This window comes from Nyctereutes procyonoides, unplaced genomic scaffold (assembly GCF_905146905.1).
Source record: "Nyctereutes procyonoides isolate TBG_1078 unplaced genomic scaffold, NYPRO_anot_genome, whole genome shotgun sequence".
Lineage (NCBI taxonomy): Eukaryota > Metazoa > Chordata > Mammalia > Carnivora > Canidae > Nyctereutes > Nyctereutes procyonoides.
Genome location: NW_026575125.1, coordinates 44,424,831 through 44,442,804, shown reverse-complemented (window position 1 = coordinate 44,442,804; position 17,974 = coordinate 44,424,831). Strand labels below are relative to the sequence as shown.

At 37.2% G+C, this 17,974-nt stretch overlaps 1 protein-coding gene across 6 annotated transcripts in view; it reads right to left on the bottom strand.

Annotated features, from left to right (window-relative positions):
• The window catches only part of MAGED1 (MAGE family member D1), a 55,715-nt gene that overhangs the window by 10,546 nt on the left and 27,195 nt on the right, over positions 1-17,974 (bottom strand). For 2 of the 6 annotated variants that reach the window (XM_055337652.1, XM_055337650.1), the window contains exon 2: positions 6,030-6,238. The exons of 2 other annotated variants lie outside the window; for them this stretch is intronic. In XM_055337652.1, coding sequence (XP_055193627.1) covers positions 6,030-6,171 — 142 coding nt within the window. In that variant the 5' untranslated portion in view covers positions 6,172-6,238. Of the gene's footprint in view, positions 1-6,029; positions 6,239-17,974 lie in introns of those variants that run through there. 2 more of the 6 variants (XM_055337656.1, XM_055337657.1) reach the window with 2 other exon arrangements.

The window sequence follows — 17,974 nt, the reverse complement described above, 5'->3', positions numbered from 1 at the left end:
CACTAGAAGGACTCACAGAACTCCGAAAAATAGTTATATTCACAGCTATTGTTTATTACAGTGAAGCATACTGATTTTAAATCAACAAAACTAAAAGGTACATAGGTTTAGGAGAAACCAGGCATATGCTTCTGGTTGTCTTCTCTCAGTGGAGTTGTACGGTCGTGCTTCAATCTCCCAGCAAGAAGTGGCAACCAGGGAAGTTTGCCTAAGCTGGAATTTTACTGGGGATCAGTCAGGTAGGCATGGGACACCAGCGTGGCTGACCTTAGCTACTCATCCTCCAGGCTTTACAGAGGTACCACAAGGCCACAGGCCCACTATAAATCATACTGTTAACAATCTAGTATGGCCCAAAGTTCCAAGCGAACCAAAAGGCACTCTAATCAAGCAGGATTTTCCAAGGGCTTGGAGATTTTCCCCTGGGAGTTTGTCAAGAGCCAGACCTATCTTTAGAATGTGTAGATATTTTCTGGAAATCACAGGGTTTATAGAGCCCACACACCTGTGGAGTCAATGCTTTTACTGCATAAATAATCACAACTCCAACCTAACACTTAGTCTGAATGGAGTGATTCAGAGATGCGATGAAGGAATTCATGCCATATCTGTAGTGGTGGGAGCAGCAGCCAGAAGAAAATCCAGTTTCTAGGAGCAGCATTGGTAGCAGGGCCAAGGGCAGCATCTAGTATCCAGTGTTAACTGGTGGCAGTAATGGTAGCCACCCAGCTAATAATTATGACATGATTTTTGAAATAACAAATTATTTTATTAATTCTACTTTAGAAATGTTTTAACTTTTTATTTTGAAATAATTATAGATACATAGGAAATTGCAAAGATAGTACAGAGAAGTCCTATGTACCCCGTCAACCACTTCTCCCAATGGGCAGTTATAAAATTATAATACAATATAAAAGCCAAGAAACGACACTGGTATACATGCATAGTTCTATCACATGTGGAGTTTTCTGTAGTAATCACCACAGCAATCAACATCCAGAATTATTCCACCTCCACAGATTTCCCTGTACTCCCCTTTACACTCACATTCATCAACCTTCCCTCCACTATCCCTAACCCTTAGCAGCCATTAATGTGTTCTCCATTTTTATAATTTTGACACTTAAAAAGGTTATAAAACTGGAATCACACCATTTGTAACAGAGTGACTTTTTTTTCACTCAGTATAATGCTTGTGAGATACACCCAAACTGTTATATGTATGTATCAATGGTTTGTTCCTTTTTATTGCTGAGTACTATTCCATGATATAGATGTGGCACAGTCGGTTTAACAATTCACCCACTGAATGATATCTGAGTAGTTTCTAATTTTGGGCTATTATGAATAAAGCTGCTATAAACATTTGTCTACAATTTTTTTTTCTGTGAACAGAAGTTCTCATTTCTCTGGGACAAATGCTCAACAGTGCAACTGCTGGGTATTACAGTAAGTACATGTTAGTTTTATAAGAAACTGCCAAACTTTCCCAGAGTGGTTGTATCATTTTTCATTCTCATCAGCAACGTGTGAGTGATCCATTTTCTCCAAATCCTTGCCAGCATCTGTTGCATTTTTTTAGCCACTCTCATAAATGTGAACTAATAACTCATTGTGGTTCTAATTTCCATTTCCCTAATGTCTAATGATGTTGAAGATTTTTAACATGTACTTATTTATAGTCATCCATATATCCTCTTTGGTAAACTGTCTTTTGCCCATTTTCTAATTCATTTTTCTTCTTTCTCATTTCTCTATTTCTTGCCTTCCGATGAGCTAAACTTTTTTGTAGAATTGGGCTATTCTATTTGTACCCCTCCAAAATTCATGTTGAAATCCAAACCTCACCATAGATGATAGTATTAGGAGGTGGGCTTTGGGAAGTGCTTAGGTTGTGAAAATAGAGTTCTCATGAAAGGGATTAGTGCTTTAGAGGCTCCAGAGATATTTTTAATCCCTTCCACCATGTGAGGACATAGTGAGAAAAGGCCAGCTATGAAAAGACCCTCACCAAACGCAACCATGCTGGTGCCTTGATCTTAGGTTTCTCAGCCTCCAGAACTGTGATGAATAAATTTGTTGTTTATACCTAGTCTGTGATATTCTATTATAGCAACCCAAATGGATTAAGACAAAGTCTATTTTATCTATGTTTTGAGATATCTATATATATAAAAAACCACTGAGCCACCCAGGTGCCCCCGGGCCTTCATGGTTTCTAATGAGATGTCTGCTGTCATTGACTTGGTGTTCTTACAAGTAAGGTATCATTTCTCTCTCTGGTGGCTTTCAAGACTTAATTTGTCTTTAGCTTTCAGAAGTTTGAAAATGATGCGCCTTGGGTGTAAATTTATTTGGCTGTATCCTTTCTGGAGTTCACTCAGCTTCTTAAGTCTATAGGATTATGCTTTTTTTCCAAATTTGGGGAATTTTCAGCTACTTTCTAGCCCTTCTTTCTTCTTCTGTGACTATGACAACTATGTTAAATTTTTTGTAATAGTCCAACATGGGCTTGAGGCTGTTTTTGTTTTTCACTTTATTCTTTTCTCTTGGTCTGATGGAATAATTTCTATTCCATCTTAGAGTTCACAGATTCATTCTGTCATATTATTCTACTGTTGAAGTCATCTATTGAGGTTTTCCTTAAAGTTCATTTATTAGATTTTTCAGTTCTTAAGTTTCTTTTTGATTTGTCTTTATACTTTCTATTTCTTTGGAAGATGTTCTGTTTCTTTGTTTAGACTTTCTCTTTTTCCATTTGTTCTAAGAATGCTCACAACTGCTCACTGAAACATGCTTATGAGGGAACGTCTGGGTGGCTCAGCAGTTGGGCATCTGCCATCAGCTCAGGGTGTGATCCTAGAGTACCGGATTGAGTCCCTCATTGGGCTCCCTGCATGGAGCCTGCTTCTCCCTCTGCCTATGTCTCTGCCTCTCTCTCTCTGTCTCTCATGAATAAATAAAATCTTTTTGAAAAAAGAAACATGTTTATGATGGCTATTTAAAAATCCTTATTAGATGATTCTAATATCTGTGTCATCTTGGTGTTGGTGTGTGTTGACTGTCTTTTCTCATTCTAGTCGTAATTATCATAGTTCTTGATATAACAAGTCATTTTCAAATGAATCCTAGATATTCTACATAGTAGGAGGATCTGAATCTTATTTAAATCTTCTGTTTTATCACATGTGGGTTAAGTCCACATTCCCACTCAGCCTCCAATGACACCTGAGAGAGAAGATCTCCTTTTTATTGAGGGCTAAGTGAGAGTTCCAGCTTCATATTAAGGTTTTACTGATATCAGCCTCACTGGGAGGGACCCTGGGTACCTAATTACATGGTAAATGTGTATCATTTTTAGTGCTGGGTGGTGATAAAAATCTCAATTCTCCACTAGCTTCATTGGTTAGGGAAAGATGCATCTCATTATCATCTTTAGGGATGGAGATCCAGGGTCCCCACATGGTTTCTGACATTGTGGAGATTGGGCTATTCCCACTCCCCATTTGCCCTTCCCTGACACTCTGTCAGGAGACTAAAGACCTCATGACAGCCTGGGCAAGACTGGAAGTATACAGTCTCTCGTTGGCTTTTGTTGGTTAAGTGTAGGGCCAGAGTCTCCCCTCTGGCATTTAGCTAAAGTAGGGAAGTTACTGTCTAAAAATTTTTTTCTGTCTTGCTATTCTATCTTTGTCTTTTAGATATATAAAGATGTTGGGGCTTTTTATTTTTTGATCTATGTCCTTACGTGTTTCCAGTTTGCAAGCTTCTCCAGCATCTGGTTTGGGATATGTGAGGCCAAAAGAAATCCCAGGGAACTCACCACCATGTCATTCTTTGGGATCCAAATTCCCTAGAGGGTATGCCATCTTATCTCTAACTTTCAAGGTCTTCTCATGTTTGGTTTATATATAATCCCCAAGGATCAACAGGAAAAAGTACATCTACACCATTTGCCCTTCCTGCTGGAAGCAGAAGTCCTCAATTCTGATGCTTTTAAAAAAAAGTACAACTAACTGGCATTTCTAATGTACAATCATACTATAAGAAAAATAATTTGATCTCTTATTTTACAATATATACAGCACTTATCTTGTTGTCTTAGATGATTTGCTAAAACATCAAGAACAATTTTGGGTAATAATTTCAGTAAGTAACATACTTTTCTTTTTCCTGAAATGACTTTACCATTTCCCCCATTTAGAATGTTTGTTGCTTTTTTACAAGTAGTTTTAAAAATCATATTTAGTAGTTTCTCTTCTTTTTATTTTTTATATATTTTTTATATATAGTAGTTTCTCTTCTTATTTTACTTATTCATAATGCTTCCTCTGTCTTAGTCACAAATCTAATCCACCACCTATTCCTGTTGATTCTACTATTTTAAGTACACCTTAACTACGGTCTATTCTATCATCCTATTGTTAGAAGGGATCATGAAAAAAGAGGGAAATGGAGAAAGAAAATTTGAAGAATGAGGCAGAAGAGGAATAGATGGAAGAAGGAAAGAAAAAAGAAGAAAACAAGGATCAGAGAAAGGATGAATGAAAATACTTGCAAATAAATGGAATAATTAAGATAAGGAAAAATAAGAGTGGAGAAAGAATAGATATTAAGTTGAAACAGAAAAAGCAGTAAGAAAGAGAATAAGGAACCAGAATGCAGAAGGAAGAAAAGATGTAGAAGAGTATGAAGGGAGACAGAAGGAGAAAGAGAGATTAAGAAGTAGATGGAAAAGAAAGGAAAATAAAAAAGGAGAAGGAAGAAAATGGGGAAGAAGGGAGCAAAGGAAGTAATACGGGAGAAAAGAGTGTGTTTGAAGTAAGAGGGACAGGGATAAGAAGAAATGATGTGGAGTCACACCTCACAAATGGCAGATTTCATTCTGCAGAGAGAATGTCGACTATAAGAAGTTCCTCTTTTTTCTCCTTAAATACCCAGTTCCCTTTATATTTGGTACCCACCAAAGTGCCCAAGGTCATTTCTCACATTATGTCACTCTTATGGTAAGACCACTGTGGTTTTCAACTAGTAAGAGCCATGTGCCCCACATTTTGAATAGATAAATTTGTTTGCAATACTCATCATTTACCACATACTTTCTGCTGCTGGTTGTTCATCAGGTATGGATGTTATCTGACATTTCAGGTATGCAGGAAATAATAAGTTTTCTTTTTCTCTGCAACTCAATTTATAAATTCTGTGTCAATTTCCCAATCTTTTGAGTGGTTGAAACTCAATCTCTAGCAGTATGGAGTTCTCCTCATCCCTTTCTTTGGGGTTGTATCTAATTTATGAGACCTTAGTGTTAAACCATCAGAATAGGTTCTGTTGAGTCTCCTATATCCATTCTGACATTCATGTGATAGCTGGTTTACCAGTGTCTATTCAAGCAGGTAGCTGTTGAGTTGAGCCTCATTCTTTACTACAAAACCCTCTTGGGGTCTCTCTGAGGGTGTCATATACCACTCTTATACATGAGAAATATTCTGCTTCTCCTATCATATCTATTGCATGTTGGGGCCTGTTCAACTCTGTGCGGCTGACTTTGCCTAACATATCCTTATATTCCCATGACATCCTGAGCTTAGAGAAACTATGTGAGGAAACCCAAAGCTCAAAATCCCTACGGACACCATACAACCATTTCTATTTTGTAGTCTTCATCAACAAGGAGCTGGTCTTACCCAGGAAGTGAAGCTAGAAGCCACATTGCTAGAGGAGCTCACGAATCTACCTTGGGGTTTCTTCCTATCCCTGAAATACAGGGCCTAGGTTTTTTCAGTTTTCAGGAACCCACAATAGCTACTGACTCTTTGCTTCCTGTCTGCTTTTCTTCTTAACACAATCAATGTGAAGCTGGAGGCACAGCCTTGAAAAGAAGTGCTAAAAACAACAAAAGGCTAAACAAATAAAAATCAATGACTTTTCTTGGACCCAACAGAGAAATGAAGTTTTAAAATAAACCACCATCCTGAAGTCTTGAGGAACAGGCAAATCCAGAATCACAAATGAGATATACTTACCTGAAACAGAAGCCACTAGAGCTATAAACTTGTAGGAACACTTAACTGATAATTTTGACAAGATGCTGGAGGCTGAGTGTGGACTAGAGTGAAAGTGAGAAACTCCTGGGAGTGGTAGTCTTGGGGGGAGGCACACTTTCATGGGCTTTACTTCCAGGAATCTCACCAGGTTCTCACAGTGCAGATCCAAAAAAGACACCCTTGTAGTCCTGGCAGGAAGAGGGGAAGAATCTTTGTGAATATCTTTATGAAATATGCCCAGAGCCTTCTCCATAACAAAGGCCTACTTTCTAGGAGAAAAGATTACCAGGGCCTTGTTCCAGAGCCATGGAGGAAGGACATCCTTTTCATTCCAAACCCCTCTAGTTTTCCTATCTCATCTAAGACAGGGTCACAGAGAGGGGGACTACACAAGAAGAAATATCTGTAAAGGTCACAGGCCCACTAAAACTCTGAGATTTAATTGGAATCTTACAAAACACTCCCTTTTCTCCCATACCATACCACCACACCAACAGGGACTCCAGTATATTAACAGTGGGTTACAGCTGAATGAACTTCAAAACAAAGACTCTCTAAGGAAGAAGACTTAAGGAAGCCTAAAGTCAAGAGAGGAAACAAAATCAGGGATGCTGAAAGAATATGGAGCCTTTGGCACCTAATGCTAATGGAAACTTTAAACAAAGCCCAGTCCTAACAATATTAACATAAATCTTCACACTAGAGACCAATCTATCTATTACCTAGTATATCATGTCTAGCTTTCAACAAAAAATTAGAAGGCACACCAAAAAGTAAGAAGAAAAAGTCTGAAGAGACAAAGGAAACATAAAACTCAAATATGACAGAGTGTTGGACTTATCAGATGGGGAATTCAACACACTGTAATTAATATGTTAAAGGACCTAATGAGAAAAGCAAACAACATGCAAGAATAGATATGGGTAAAATAAGCAGAGTAATGGAAATTCTAAGAATCAAAAGGAAATGCTAGAAAAAACTCCTAACAAATGAAGAATGCCTTTGGTAACTCATTAGTAGACTAGACATAGCTGAGGAAAGCTGGAAGGTAGATTAAGAGAGACGTCCCAAACTGAAAGGTAAACAGGAAAAATAATTTTTAAAAAAGGAACATTTAAGAACTGTGGGACAATTTCAAAATATGCAACATATGCATGACTGGAACACAGAGGGAGAAGAATGAAGTGGAAGAAATATTGCAAATAATAATGGCTAAGAATTTTCCAGAATTAACAAAGACAACAAAGTACAGATCCAGGAAGCTCAAAGAACATCAAACAGGTAAATATTAAAAGATTTACACTGAGGCACATTAATACTCAAACTGCAGAAGACCAAAGACAAAGAAAAAATCTTGAGGGGCACCTGGGCTGGGCGGCTCAGTGCTTGAGCGTCTGCCTTTGGCTCAGGTCATGATCCCGGGGTCCTGGGATGAGTCCCACATCAGGCTCCCCACAGGGAGCCTGCTTCTCCCTCTGCCTATGTCTCTGCCTCTCTCTGTGTGTCTCTCATGAATAAATAAAAAAAATTTTTAAAAAAAGAGAAAATCTTGAAAGAAGCTAGATGAAAAAAGTTTCTTATTTATAATGGAACATGGGTAAGAACTAAAGGCTTCTCATCAGAAACCATGCAAGCAAGAAGAGTGGAGTGAAATATGTAAAACATTAAAGAAAAAAACCCACTGACCTACATTTCTATATCTAGCAAAGTATCCTTTAAAAGTGGAAGAGAAATACTTTCTCAGACAAACAAAAACAAGGAATTCATCACCATTAGATCTATTCTACAAGAAATGTTAAAAGATTTTCTTGGAGCAGAAGGAAAACAATATATAGCAGAAACTTGTAATTACATAAAAACAGGAGCATTGGAGAGGGGACAAATGAAGCTTTCCTTCAAAGAGGAAATCAAAACTGCAATTATAGGGGAGCCTGGGTGGCTCAGCAGTTGAGCATCTGCCTTCAACTCAGGGCGTGATCCCAGAGTCCCGGGATCGAGTTCTGCATTGGGCTCCTCGCAGGGAGCCTGCCTCTCCCTTTGCCTATGTCTCTGTCCCTCTCTGTGTGTCTCTCATGAATAAATAAAATCTTTTTTAGAAAACTGCAATTATAGATAATTTGGGGTGCTTTAATCAAAGGAAATTTATGCAATACATTTCTCCATTATTGCATGCAACACATAAGAGAAACATTTCAAACATAAACATATATCAAAGATAAAAATAAAAGAATGGAATAAGTTATGGCACACAATAAACAAATGATGTATTAATATCAGACATAGTACTTTAAGGCAAAACATTTTAGATGAAAAGGTTCACTGCATAATATAAATAATACACAAATCATAATTTAACAGATATGCATGAAGAAATACTAAAACCAAAATCATAGGAGTTAATGATAGAATAATCATGCAAAATAATGGGTCCTTCTTGAAATTTCTACATAGGTACTATACATTGAGACCCAAACATAAAACATTATGGTGCTTCCTACTGGGTATCTACCCAAAAAATATAAAAACACTAATTCAAAGGGATATATGCTTATTGCAGTACTATTTACAATAGCCAAATTATGGAAGCAGCCCAAGCAATCCACTAACAGATGAATGGATAAAGATGTGATGTATATATACAGTGGAATATTAAGCCATAACAAAGAATGAATGGAGCTAGAGCGTATAATCCTAAGCAAAATAAGTCAGAGGAAGACAATACAATATGAATCTACTCATATGTGCAATTTAAGAAACAAAACCAACAAGTAAAGGAAAAAGAGAAAGAGAGAGAAACCAAGAAACAGACTACAGAAAGCAATTGATGGCTACCAGAGGGGAAGTGGGTGTGTGTGTGTGTGAAATAGGTGACAAGGATTAAAGAGCACACTTAATCATGATGAGCACTGAGTTGTGTATAGAATTGCTGAATCAGGGGCATCTGGGTGGCTCAGTGGTTGAGCATCTGCCTTTGGCTCAGGTAGTGATCCCAGGGTCCTAGGATCAAGTACCACATTAGGATGCCCATAGGGAGCCTGCTTCTCCCTCTGCCTATGTCTCTGCTTCTCTGTGTGTCTCTCATGAATACATAAATAATAAAAAAAACTTTAGAAATTGCTGAATCACTGTATTGTACACCTGAAACTAATATTATACTGTATGTTAACTATACTGGAATTAAAAAACTTAAAAAATTTAATAAAAACATTATGTTGCCTCAAAATGAGCACTACAGAATTCTTAAATCCTTCTGTGTTTTTGGGTAGAAGTTAACTTGATTTAATGTCCTTTATATATGTGCAAGTATTTTAAAAGAAATTTTAAAGTATGCCTACTAAATGCTATGCATTGTGTAAATCCTGGGGAAACAATGATGAGAAAAAACACATTTATTACCTGTTTTCAAGGACTACTGGATTTCAGTCAAATATGAACAAAACTTAGTCCAGTTAGACCTGCACAATTTTGAGATATTTTTATTGAGTTTGTGATGCCAATTTGCACCATAAGAGAAGGCAAAGTGACCTCTCAAGATTATATCAAATCATCTTGGCATAAACTTAAATAGGTTACATCTTCCTTCGCACTGAACAATTCCTTATTCCCTTCCAATTGATTCCTCACTCCCATCACCACAGCAATTAACATTCCATTAATAGGGAGAAGGTTATCAGAAGAAACAAGAGGAGGAAGCCTGCAAGTAGAACCTCTATGCAGTTTGAGGGTGTTTGTTTGATATCTCATCAGATAATTGTACCACATGGGCTTTTGGTATCTTATGACTTGGAGACCTGTCATTTGCACTGGAAAATTCACAGGTATATCTGAATGTGAATGTTCTTAGATACCTGGGATATGATTTAGCTCCACAGGTGTCCTCAATGTTTAGCATCAATATAAAACTTATAAACCACCTAATTTGAGAATCATGAAGCATTAACAACTATGAAGGATATAGAGCTGGACTTAAGTCATCACATACTTGAGCTTAAGGCATTTTCTGATTTCATTTAATGACACAAGAATCATCTGAAAAACACTGAAAAGATGGTCCATACCAACTCCAACATTGCACATACACCCCCACATGCACAATGATACATACACTGCATCTGAAATTTTTAGAACATAATGTTATATAACAATTATTCTGATAAAACATTTTCCAAGATATTAAAAAGCCTTTGCAAACTTCTTTATAATTATATAATATCCCGTTATATAAATTTATCTACTCAACTAATTAACAAAGGTGTAGTTTCCATTTATTTTTGTTCATCAGATTATCATTGTGGTGATTTTTCCCCACAAAGCTCTGTGCATATCTCCAATTACTTCCTTATGATATATTATTAGAAATAGAATTACTAGGTCAAGGGGGTATGAACCATTTTAAGGCTGTTATTCAATACCAAAATGCTTTCCAGAAAGTTTTTTCAACACTAGTAATGTAGGAGAGTTCTCATGTACCCTTGATCATATTAAGTATTTGCTTTAAAAATATTATTCTGGTTAAACAAAATATTTAATTGATTTAAATTGTATTCATTTTGTGATTAATGAAGGGGAACACACTTTCAGTGTTTTTTAGTCATTTCTACTTCTGTGAGAGTTTTTTAAACATTAAGGATATTAACTTTATGTCTATCATATTCATTGCAAATACATTTTTTTTGGTTTGTGGCTTGCCTCTTAATCTTGCTCGTGAATTCTTTATCTAGGATAACCTGCAAACTATTACTTTCTTTTCCACTATCATTTCCTCCATTTTTTAGAAAAACACTAGGGGTGTCCTTACCCATTCAAAACCAAGTAAATATTCATTTTTATGGAAAGTAATTCAGAAATGCATACTTATGCCTAAAATAATCTATGCTTTCTCAGTAATTTACCTATGAAGACTTTGTTCTTAGCCGGAAATCAAAAAAATCTAAATTATTCTGATGTTTAAATAATGACAGAAACTTCTTTTACAGCATGAAGAAAACACAATACAAATTTAGCAGAATATTGAATGCGACTTTTAATATTGCCTCAAAATTTTAGTTAAAGCCACATAGCTTATAAAAAAAAAAAAAGACACCAAGTATCTCCCTATCCTAAAGGGAGCCACCAAGGAGTTCTGAACAACACATTCTTACAAGACTTAGTCAGAATAGCAGACTAGTCACCCTACTGATACATATTTTATCCCTTCTCTGACCAAATGTACTTAGAGACCAGGAAAAATGAGAGAAGAATTCACAGTGTTATAAGTCCTTGTCTTATAAGGAATGGTCTCCCTCCTTTGTCAAGGCCATGAGAGGAGGGATCCAAAGAATCACTTATAGAGTTTGGGGAAGCCTGCATAGGATAAGAATAGAGGGAAGTATTTTAACACATTTTGGATATTTAATAGTTTCTCTCCAGATTGAAATTTCTGATGGTTACTCAAGTTTGACTCACTCCTAAAGGCCTTTCAGCATCGACTGCATTCCTATGGCTTCTCTTCACTATGTATTCAACTATACCAAATTAACATTTGAACTCTGGCTGAAAGATCCATGATCATTACATTTATAGGGTTTATCTCTACTGATGAATTTTCTGATGTTAACAAAATCAGAAGCCTGGCTAAAGGCTCTTTAATGCTCTTTAGATGTGTTTTCTCACCATCATAACCTTCTTGGTGACCTGTAATCTCTGAAATTGGGTAAAGTTAAGATCCTGTGACCCACACCATAGGCTGCCTATCCTATCCTATGTATGGGTTCATCCTCATGTAGGACAGTGTCTGAGATTAGAGCACGATTATTCCAACATTTACTATAGTCTTGGAAGCTCCCTGGTTGGGAGCCAATTCTGTATCTATCCCAAGCCTTAAACATCTACCTTTGAAGGGACGTTAATCTTTCTCTTTAACTTTATACTCAAGTATAAAGATTTACCCTTGGAATATGTGGTCATGTCCCCTGTGATCCAAAAATCTTCAAACCCCTGACGTTGAATATGTTTCTCGTTTTGTTCAGACTCTTCCTTCTCATCTTGATAACAAAAATTTTAGAAGTACAACTGTCACTTATTATCTGATACTTGGCAGTACTAAGGAAACCAAGAAGCTCAAAGGAGAAGAGAGGAGAAGGAGAAAAAAGGAAGAGAAAAAAGGAAAACTAAAAAGGAAAGGATTATCTAACAAGTCTCCACTATATAGCTTCCTAAGAGGCAAGCCAGGGACTGGATTTACCCTCCAATCTGAAAAAAGAAAAACACTACAAAAAAGGACAAACACATGAAATCATTGTTTCTAAGACATTAGACACTAGGCAGTAAAAAACTGTGATCCCTGAGAGATTGGGAGGGGGCAGGGGAATGAGGTGAGCTTTAACAATTTGGATGTTTCCAGCTCATAGTGCAATGAAGGAGAATGCAGTCAGAGCCCAGAAGTTTTCCTTCGTTGAGGTGACAGATGACATCAGAAAGACCAAAGCAGCTAGAGGTTGGAGAACAGAATACCAAAAAGCAGAGAACTGCACTTAAGCAGAATTCTGAAAAATTTTGAAAGATGTCATAAAATATTTGGCAGAATACTGATCAGTTAATGCATAAAAGTAAATTACCCAAAGCTGGAGAAAGAACCACTTGAAAAGATTAGAGGGAACAAGTGTCAAAAGCTCAAACAGGTCTGGGGGATCATGCCTCTTCCCGCCTGTTCCTACCATCCACAGCAGAAAAACTCTTTAATTCATGAGGCATGGGCTATTCAGATGGGACTTGCCTCAGTAGTCTGGGATAATTAGCTTTATGGAAAACATTGCTGTGGTCCTGCCTAAAATCTTAAAAGCAAAACTCAAAAAAGATTAAATTGCTTCCAAATAACTGCATCTCATAATAAGCATCAAGAAGATGTATAATAATACAAAGATATCTAGCACCAAAAGGCAAAAAAATTTACCAAAATTTCACCAAAATGTAAAGTTCAAAAGGTAAAGTTTGTAATGCCTGGCATTCAAAAATAATAATAATAGTAATAACCAGGCATGCAAGGCAACAGAAAAATGTGAGGGGATAAAAATCGATCAATCCAAACTGACCCACAACTTTCATATGTGTTATATTTAGCAGACAAGCTCATTTAAAAAGTTACTATAACTGGGGTGCCTGGATGGCTCAGTCAGTTAAGCATCCACTCTTGATTTCAGCAGTTCAGGTCATAATCTCAGGGTGGTGAGACTGAGCCTTGCCTCAGGCTCTACCACACTGGCCTGCTTAAATTAATCTTTCTCTCCCCCTGCCCCTCCCTCTACTCCCTACAAGTGCTCTCTGTCGCTCTCCCTAAAAAAAGTTACTATAACTGTGTTCCTTATGTGCAAAAACCTAGAAGAATTGTCATATTAAGTAGAGAAATGAGACATTATTAGTAAGGTACAAATCATGTCTAGTAATAAAAATCATAATATTTGAAATGAATTTACTGGATGGAATTAACTAGTAAATAAATTAGTGAACTTAAGACATAAAAGCAAATATTCTAAATGAAATAAAATTAAAATACAAAAATAAACAGCACATTAAGTGCCTTTTGTTCATGCCATTTCCTCTTCTGGGAATACTCTTCCCCCATCCCAACCATCCATCCATCCTTCAACCAATCAATTCTGAATCTACATGAGAGACTTCTAACTCTGGGAAATGAACAAGGGGTAGTGGAAGGGGTAGTGGAAGGGGAAGTGGAAGGGGGGATGGGGTGACTGGGTGACAGGCACTGAGGGGGGCACTTGACGGGATGAGCACTGGGTGTTACATGTTGGCAAATCGAACTCCAATAAAATATATATATATATATATATAAATTCTGAACCTACCTTCTGGTCTCAGTTCAATTGTCACTTCCTCCTTCGTTGGCCTTCCAGAGTAGGTCAAACTCCCTTTATAACACTTATTACAATGTCAATCTCACAAATATTTGGGTCTGTGATCGTCTGTCTTAAATTAGAAGACAGTAGCTCCATGAGGGCAGAGAAAACATGTTTATTTTTGTTTGCCCTGGTATCTCCAGCATCTTGAACTATGCCAGTCTTATAGTACCCCTGTACGCTGAATCCTACCTATATCTGTTACCTCTGGGATTTTGATCTTTTAATTATACCCTCTCTCTCATATCTGCAACCACTCTTTCCTGGCTATATCCTACCTAGCATCCCTTCTTTCTTATTAAATAAACCTCAACTTTTATAATAGGTGACAACGTTCTCAGCTGTAAACTTACATTTCACTGACCCCCTTGCAGACAGTGGTAGCCATATGTGTCAGTTCTGTTCAATGGATGTAAGTGGAAATTGTTGGGTAAGATCTTGGGGAAAGCTCTGTATAAAGGAGACTACTTCTACTGACAAGGTATTTTGTTCTCTCCTCTTCCTTACCTTCCTACCTGAGACAGACATGATGGATAAAGTTGTATAAGGCATCCTGCAACCACGAGGCACCTGAAAGATGGGAACCACATGCTAAAGATCATGAATCAAAAAAGTATGTGTATGTGAGGGGCCTGAGACATTGATAAAATCATGGAGGTCCTGGACCTCAATCTATTAGATTTTAGATAAGATAAAGACACTCCCTAATCATGTTAAACAACTCATTTTCAGATTTGTTAACATGAAAATTTTCTCCTGCATGCGCACAGTCTTTAACAGACTATCTCATTCACAGATGATTTCCTCCATGACTTACAATGTCTATGATTTATGACTTATGATCTCTACACACTGTCCCAATTCTCCAAACTATATATATATATTTTTTTTATTTACTTATGATAGTCACAGAGAGAGAGAGAGAGAGAGAGGCAGAGACACAGGCAGAGGGAGAAGCAGGCTCCATACACCGGGAGCCCGATGTGGGATTCGATCCTGGGTCTCCAGGATCGCGCCCCGGGCCAAAGACAGGCGCCAAACCGCTGCGTCACGCAGGGATCCCCCAATTCTCCAAACTATCCCACTAGCATGCACACTATCTCTATTACTCCCATTTCTGCACATACATTGTTCTATCCTGTACTATTATACACACAATGTCCATACAGTACCATGACTGTCAAATACAACTAGTTCTAATCAACACATACCACTGCCACCCCGTCACACCTATAATCACTCAATCCCTAGACTATCAGTGTCTAACACATTCACAATCACACAGTTCACAACCCCACTATAAAACCTTCATCATCTTCCAAAACTTTCTCACATGCTAATGCCATCTCCCTATTATATACTCACAACCAATACCTACATCGCCTCTATTATCACATACATAATTTTCCTGTTCCTCACTGACACCTGATACTCTGCATTTTCCCATATGCTTCATTCAACAACCCCCCTCAGGCATTCATGATATTCACACTCCAAATTATCATAAAACTTTTCCATTCCCCCTTATCACACATACTCACTGCATCTATCTGCTCCCAAAAGTAAATATACTTCTCATTTCCCCCAGCATGACACATATACAAACACTAACCCTATCACTTCCACTATGAATCTATCTTCTATCATTACTTAAACTTTCCCCATTACACCATCTACGTCCTCCTACGACTACTTGAAATATCCCTCCACATTTTTACACACAACAATCCCACTTTCTCATTGTGTCCTTTAACACTACTCTCTCCTTCCTCATTCTCTCACACAACCATACACATGCACACGCGCAGTTCTCATCTTCCACAGTATGACATACTTCCCATCCTTAACTACCATTATCACATACATTCTGATGTTGTCCTGTCACTATCATTCACATTGCCCCCCTTCATTTTCAGTGATTTCAGACCATTCTCCCCCATCATTCACATTGATCCCAATGTCATGATTATCACATATATCTTGCTTGCCCATATCACTCACACTATCCCACTGTCACTCAATACTCTCCCCATCTCTGCAAACACATGGCCCAAATCATCCACAATTTTACACATGGTGCCCATCCCCTGAAATCCCATTTCCTCTTCTCCCTTCCTTTTCTTCTCCCTACCCATATGCACACTTTCCCTACATGCAGATACTACATGAACCCAGATAATACAGAGAAACTTCTCACCCAAAGCCTCATTTCAAAGCTCTAGTAAGTAGAGGTACATATCACACTCAAAAGGTACAATATTTAATGTTCCCACTTGGTAAATAGTTGTGAATGGATTCCTTTTGATATATTTGCCTTCAAGAAGCATTTCTTCATGTTTTGTTACAGTATTTAGATGAGGTTTTTAAATATTTCACTAACGTGTCTTTAATTATGATCTATGCAGTTAAGCTATTTGCACTATACTTAAGTCTTCCTAAAATATCCTAATAGCTTGTTTCACACAACCATGATACAAACATTATCATTAACCAAAATATATGCTACAACGATGTTAAAGAGATGGAGAAGAAAAGTGGAAAAGAAAAAGAGTTTAATCTTCGTCTACTATAACAGGCAATCAACAGTTAATATCTAAAATAATGCAAGAAATATTATAGGCATTTTTTATAAATTTATTTTTTATTGGTGTTCAATTTGCTAACATAGAACACCCAGTACTCATCCCATTATATAGGCATATTTTAATTGCACTTCACTTTATTGAGTTTCATGGATAGTTGCATTTTTTTTTTTTTACAAACTGAAGATTTGTGGCAACTCTGCATCAAGCAAGTCAATTGGTACCAATTTTCCAACAGGATTTGCTCATTTTGTGTCTCTGTGCAACATTTTGGTAATTCTTGCAAGATTTCAAGTTTTTTTTAGTATTATTATATTTACTATGGTGATCTGTGATCACTGATTACAACTCGCCAAAAGCTGAGATGATATGATGGTCAGCATTTTTTAGCCATAAAGTATTTTCCAATTAAGGTCTGTAAATTGTTTTTGTAGACCTAATGTTATTGAATACCTATACCTATAGTATAGTATAAACATAACTTTTACATGCATTGAGAAACCATAAATATTTGACTCATTTTATTCTATGTCTGGAACTGAACCTGCAGCACCTCCAAGCTATGCTGGTATAGCCATATTGTTTAGCATTAACTGAGATAAAAACCAAAACAAATAGCCAGTATATTTCAAAGCTGGCTACTTCGGGTATTTAAGCTTGGTGAGTGGGAAAAGATGAAGGTAAACACTACTATTTTTGTTACTATTTGGTTTTTAAGCCATATATAGGTATTACATTAATACAGAATATATATTATACTATTATACATATAATAAAAACGAAAATATATTTTCGTTGTAAAGGGAGCCATTTAATTATAAAGGAAAGGGATGTGATGAGAACTGGGGTTTACTGAAATTAATGTGGCCAACAGTACAGATCAAAAGAGGTGGGGAAGATATAAAGAGAGAAACTGAAGGGCCTCCAATGTTTGCTTCTTAATTCTTTTACAACTCTTTGAGGGGAGGGGATGTTCCAAATCGCTCTTAAATTGTGCAAAGAGGAGTTTTACACTTGAGAAGTAACTGCCAAAGGACCCAGTAGTCCCAGTCTTACATGAAGAGTGGGACTGAGAATTATAGGTCCAAATCAGTTAGGGACAGGAGAGACGGGAGACTGAAGACAGGAAAGAGATTTATTCTGGGAAAGAAACTCAGACCACCACAAGAGGGCACAACTTGAATGCACAAGTTCCTCTGGTTCCCCTCCTACCTTCCCTGCAGCTTTTTCAGCTTGCTTTGCCCTCCCTCCATTACAATGCCTGTGTTTCTGGGATTCTGCTATGCTCTCCGGCCCTGCCTTTCTCTCCCTCACTCCACACACTCCCCTGGAGAAATCTCATTCATACCTTAAAACCACCACCTCTATCCTTGATGACTTCCAAATCTATCCATAATCTTACTTCATGGCAGCAGAATAAATTCCTGCCTGCCTACTGGATAAATCCTCT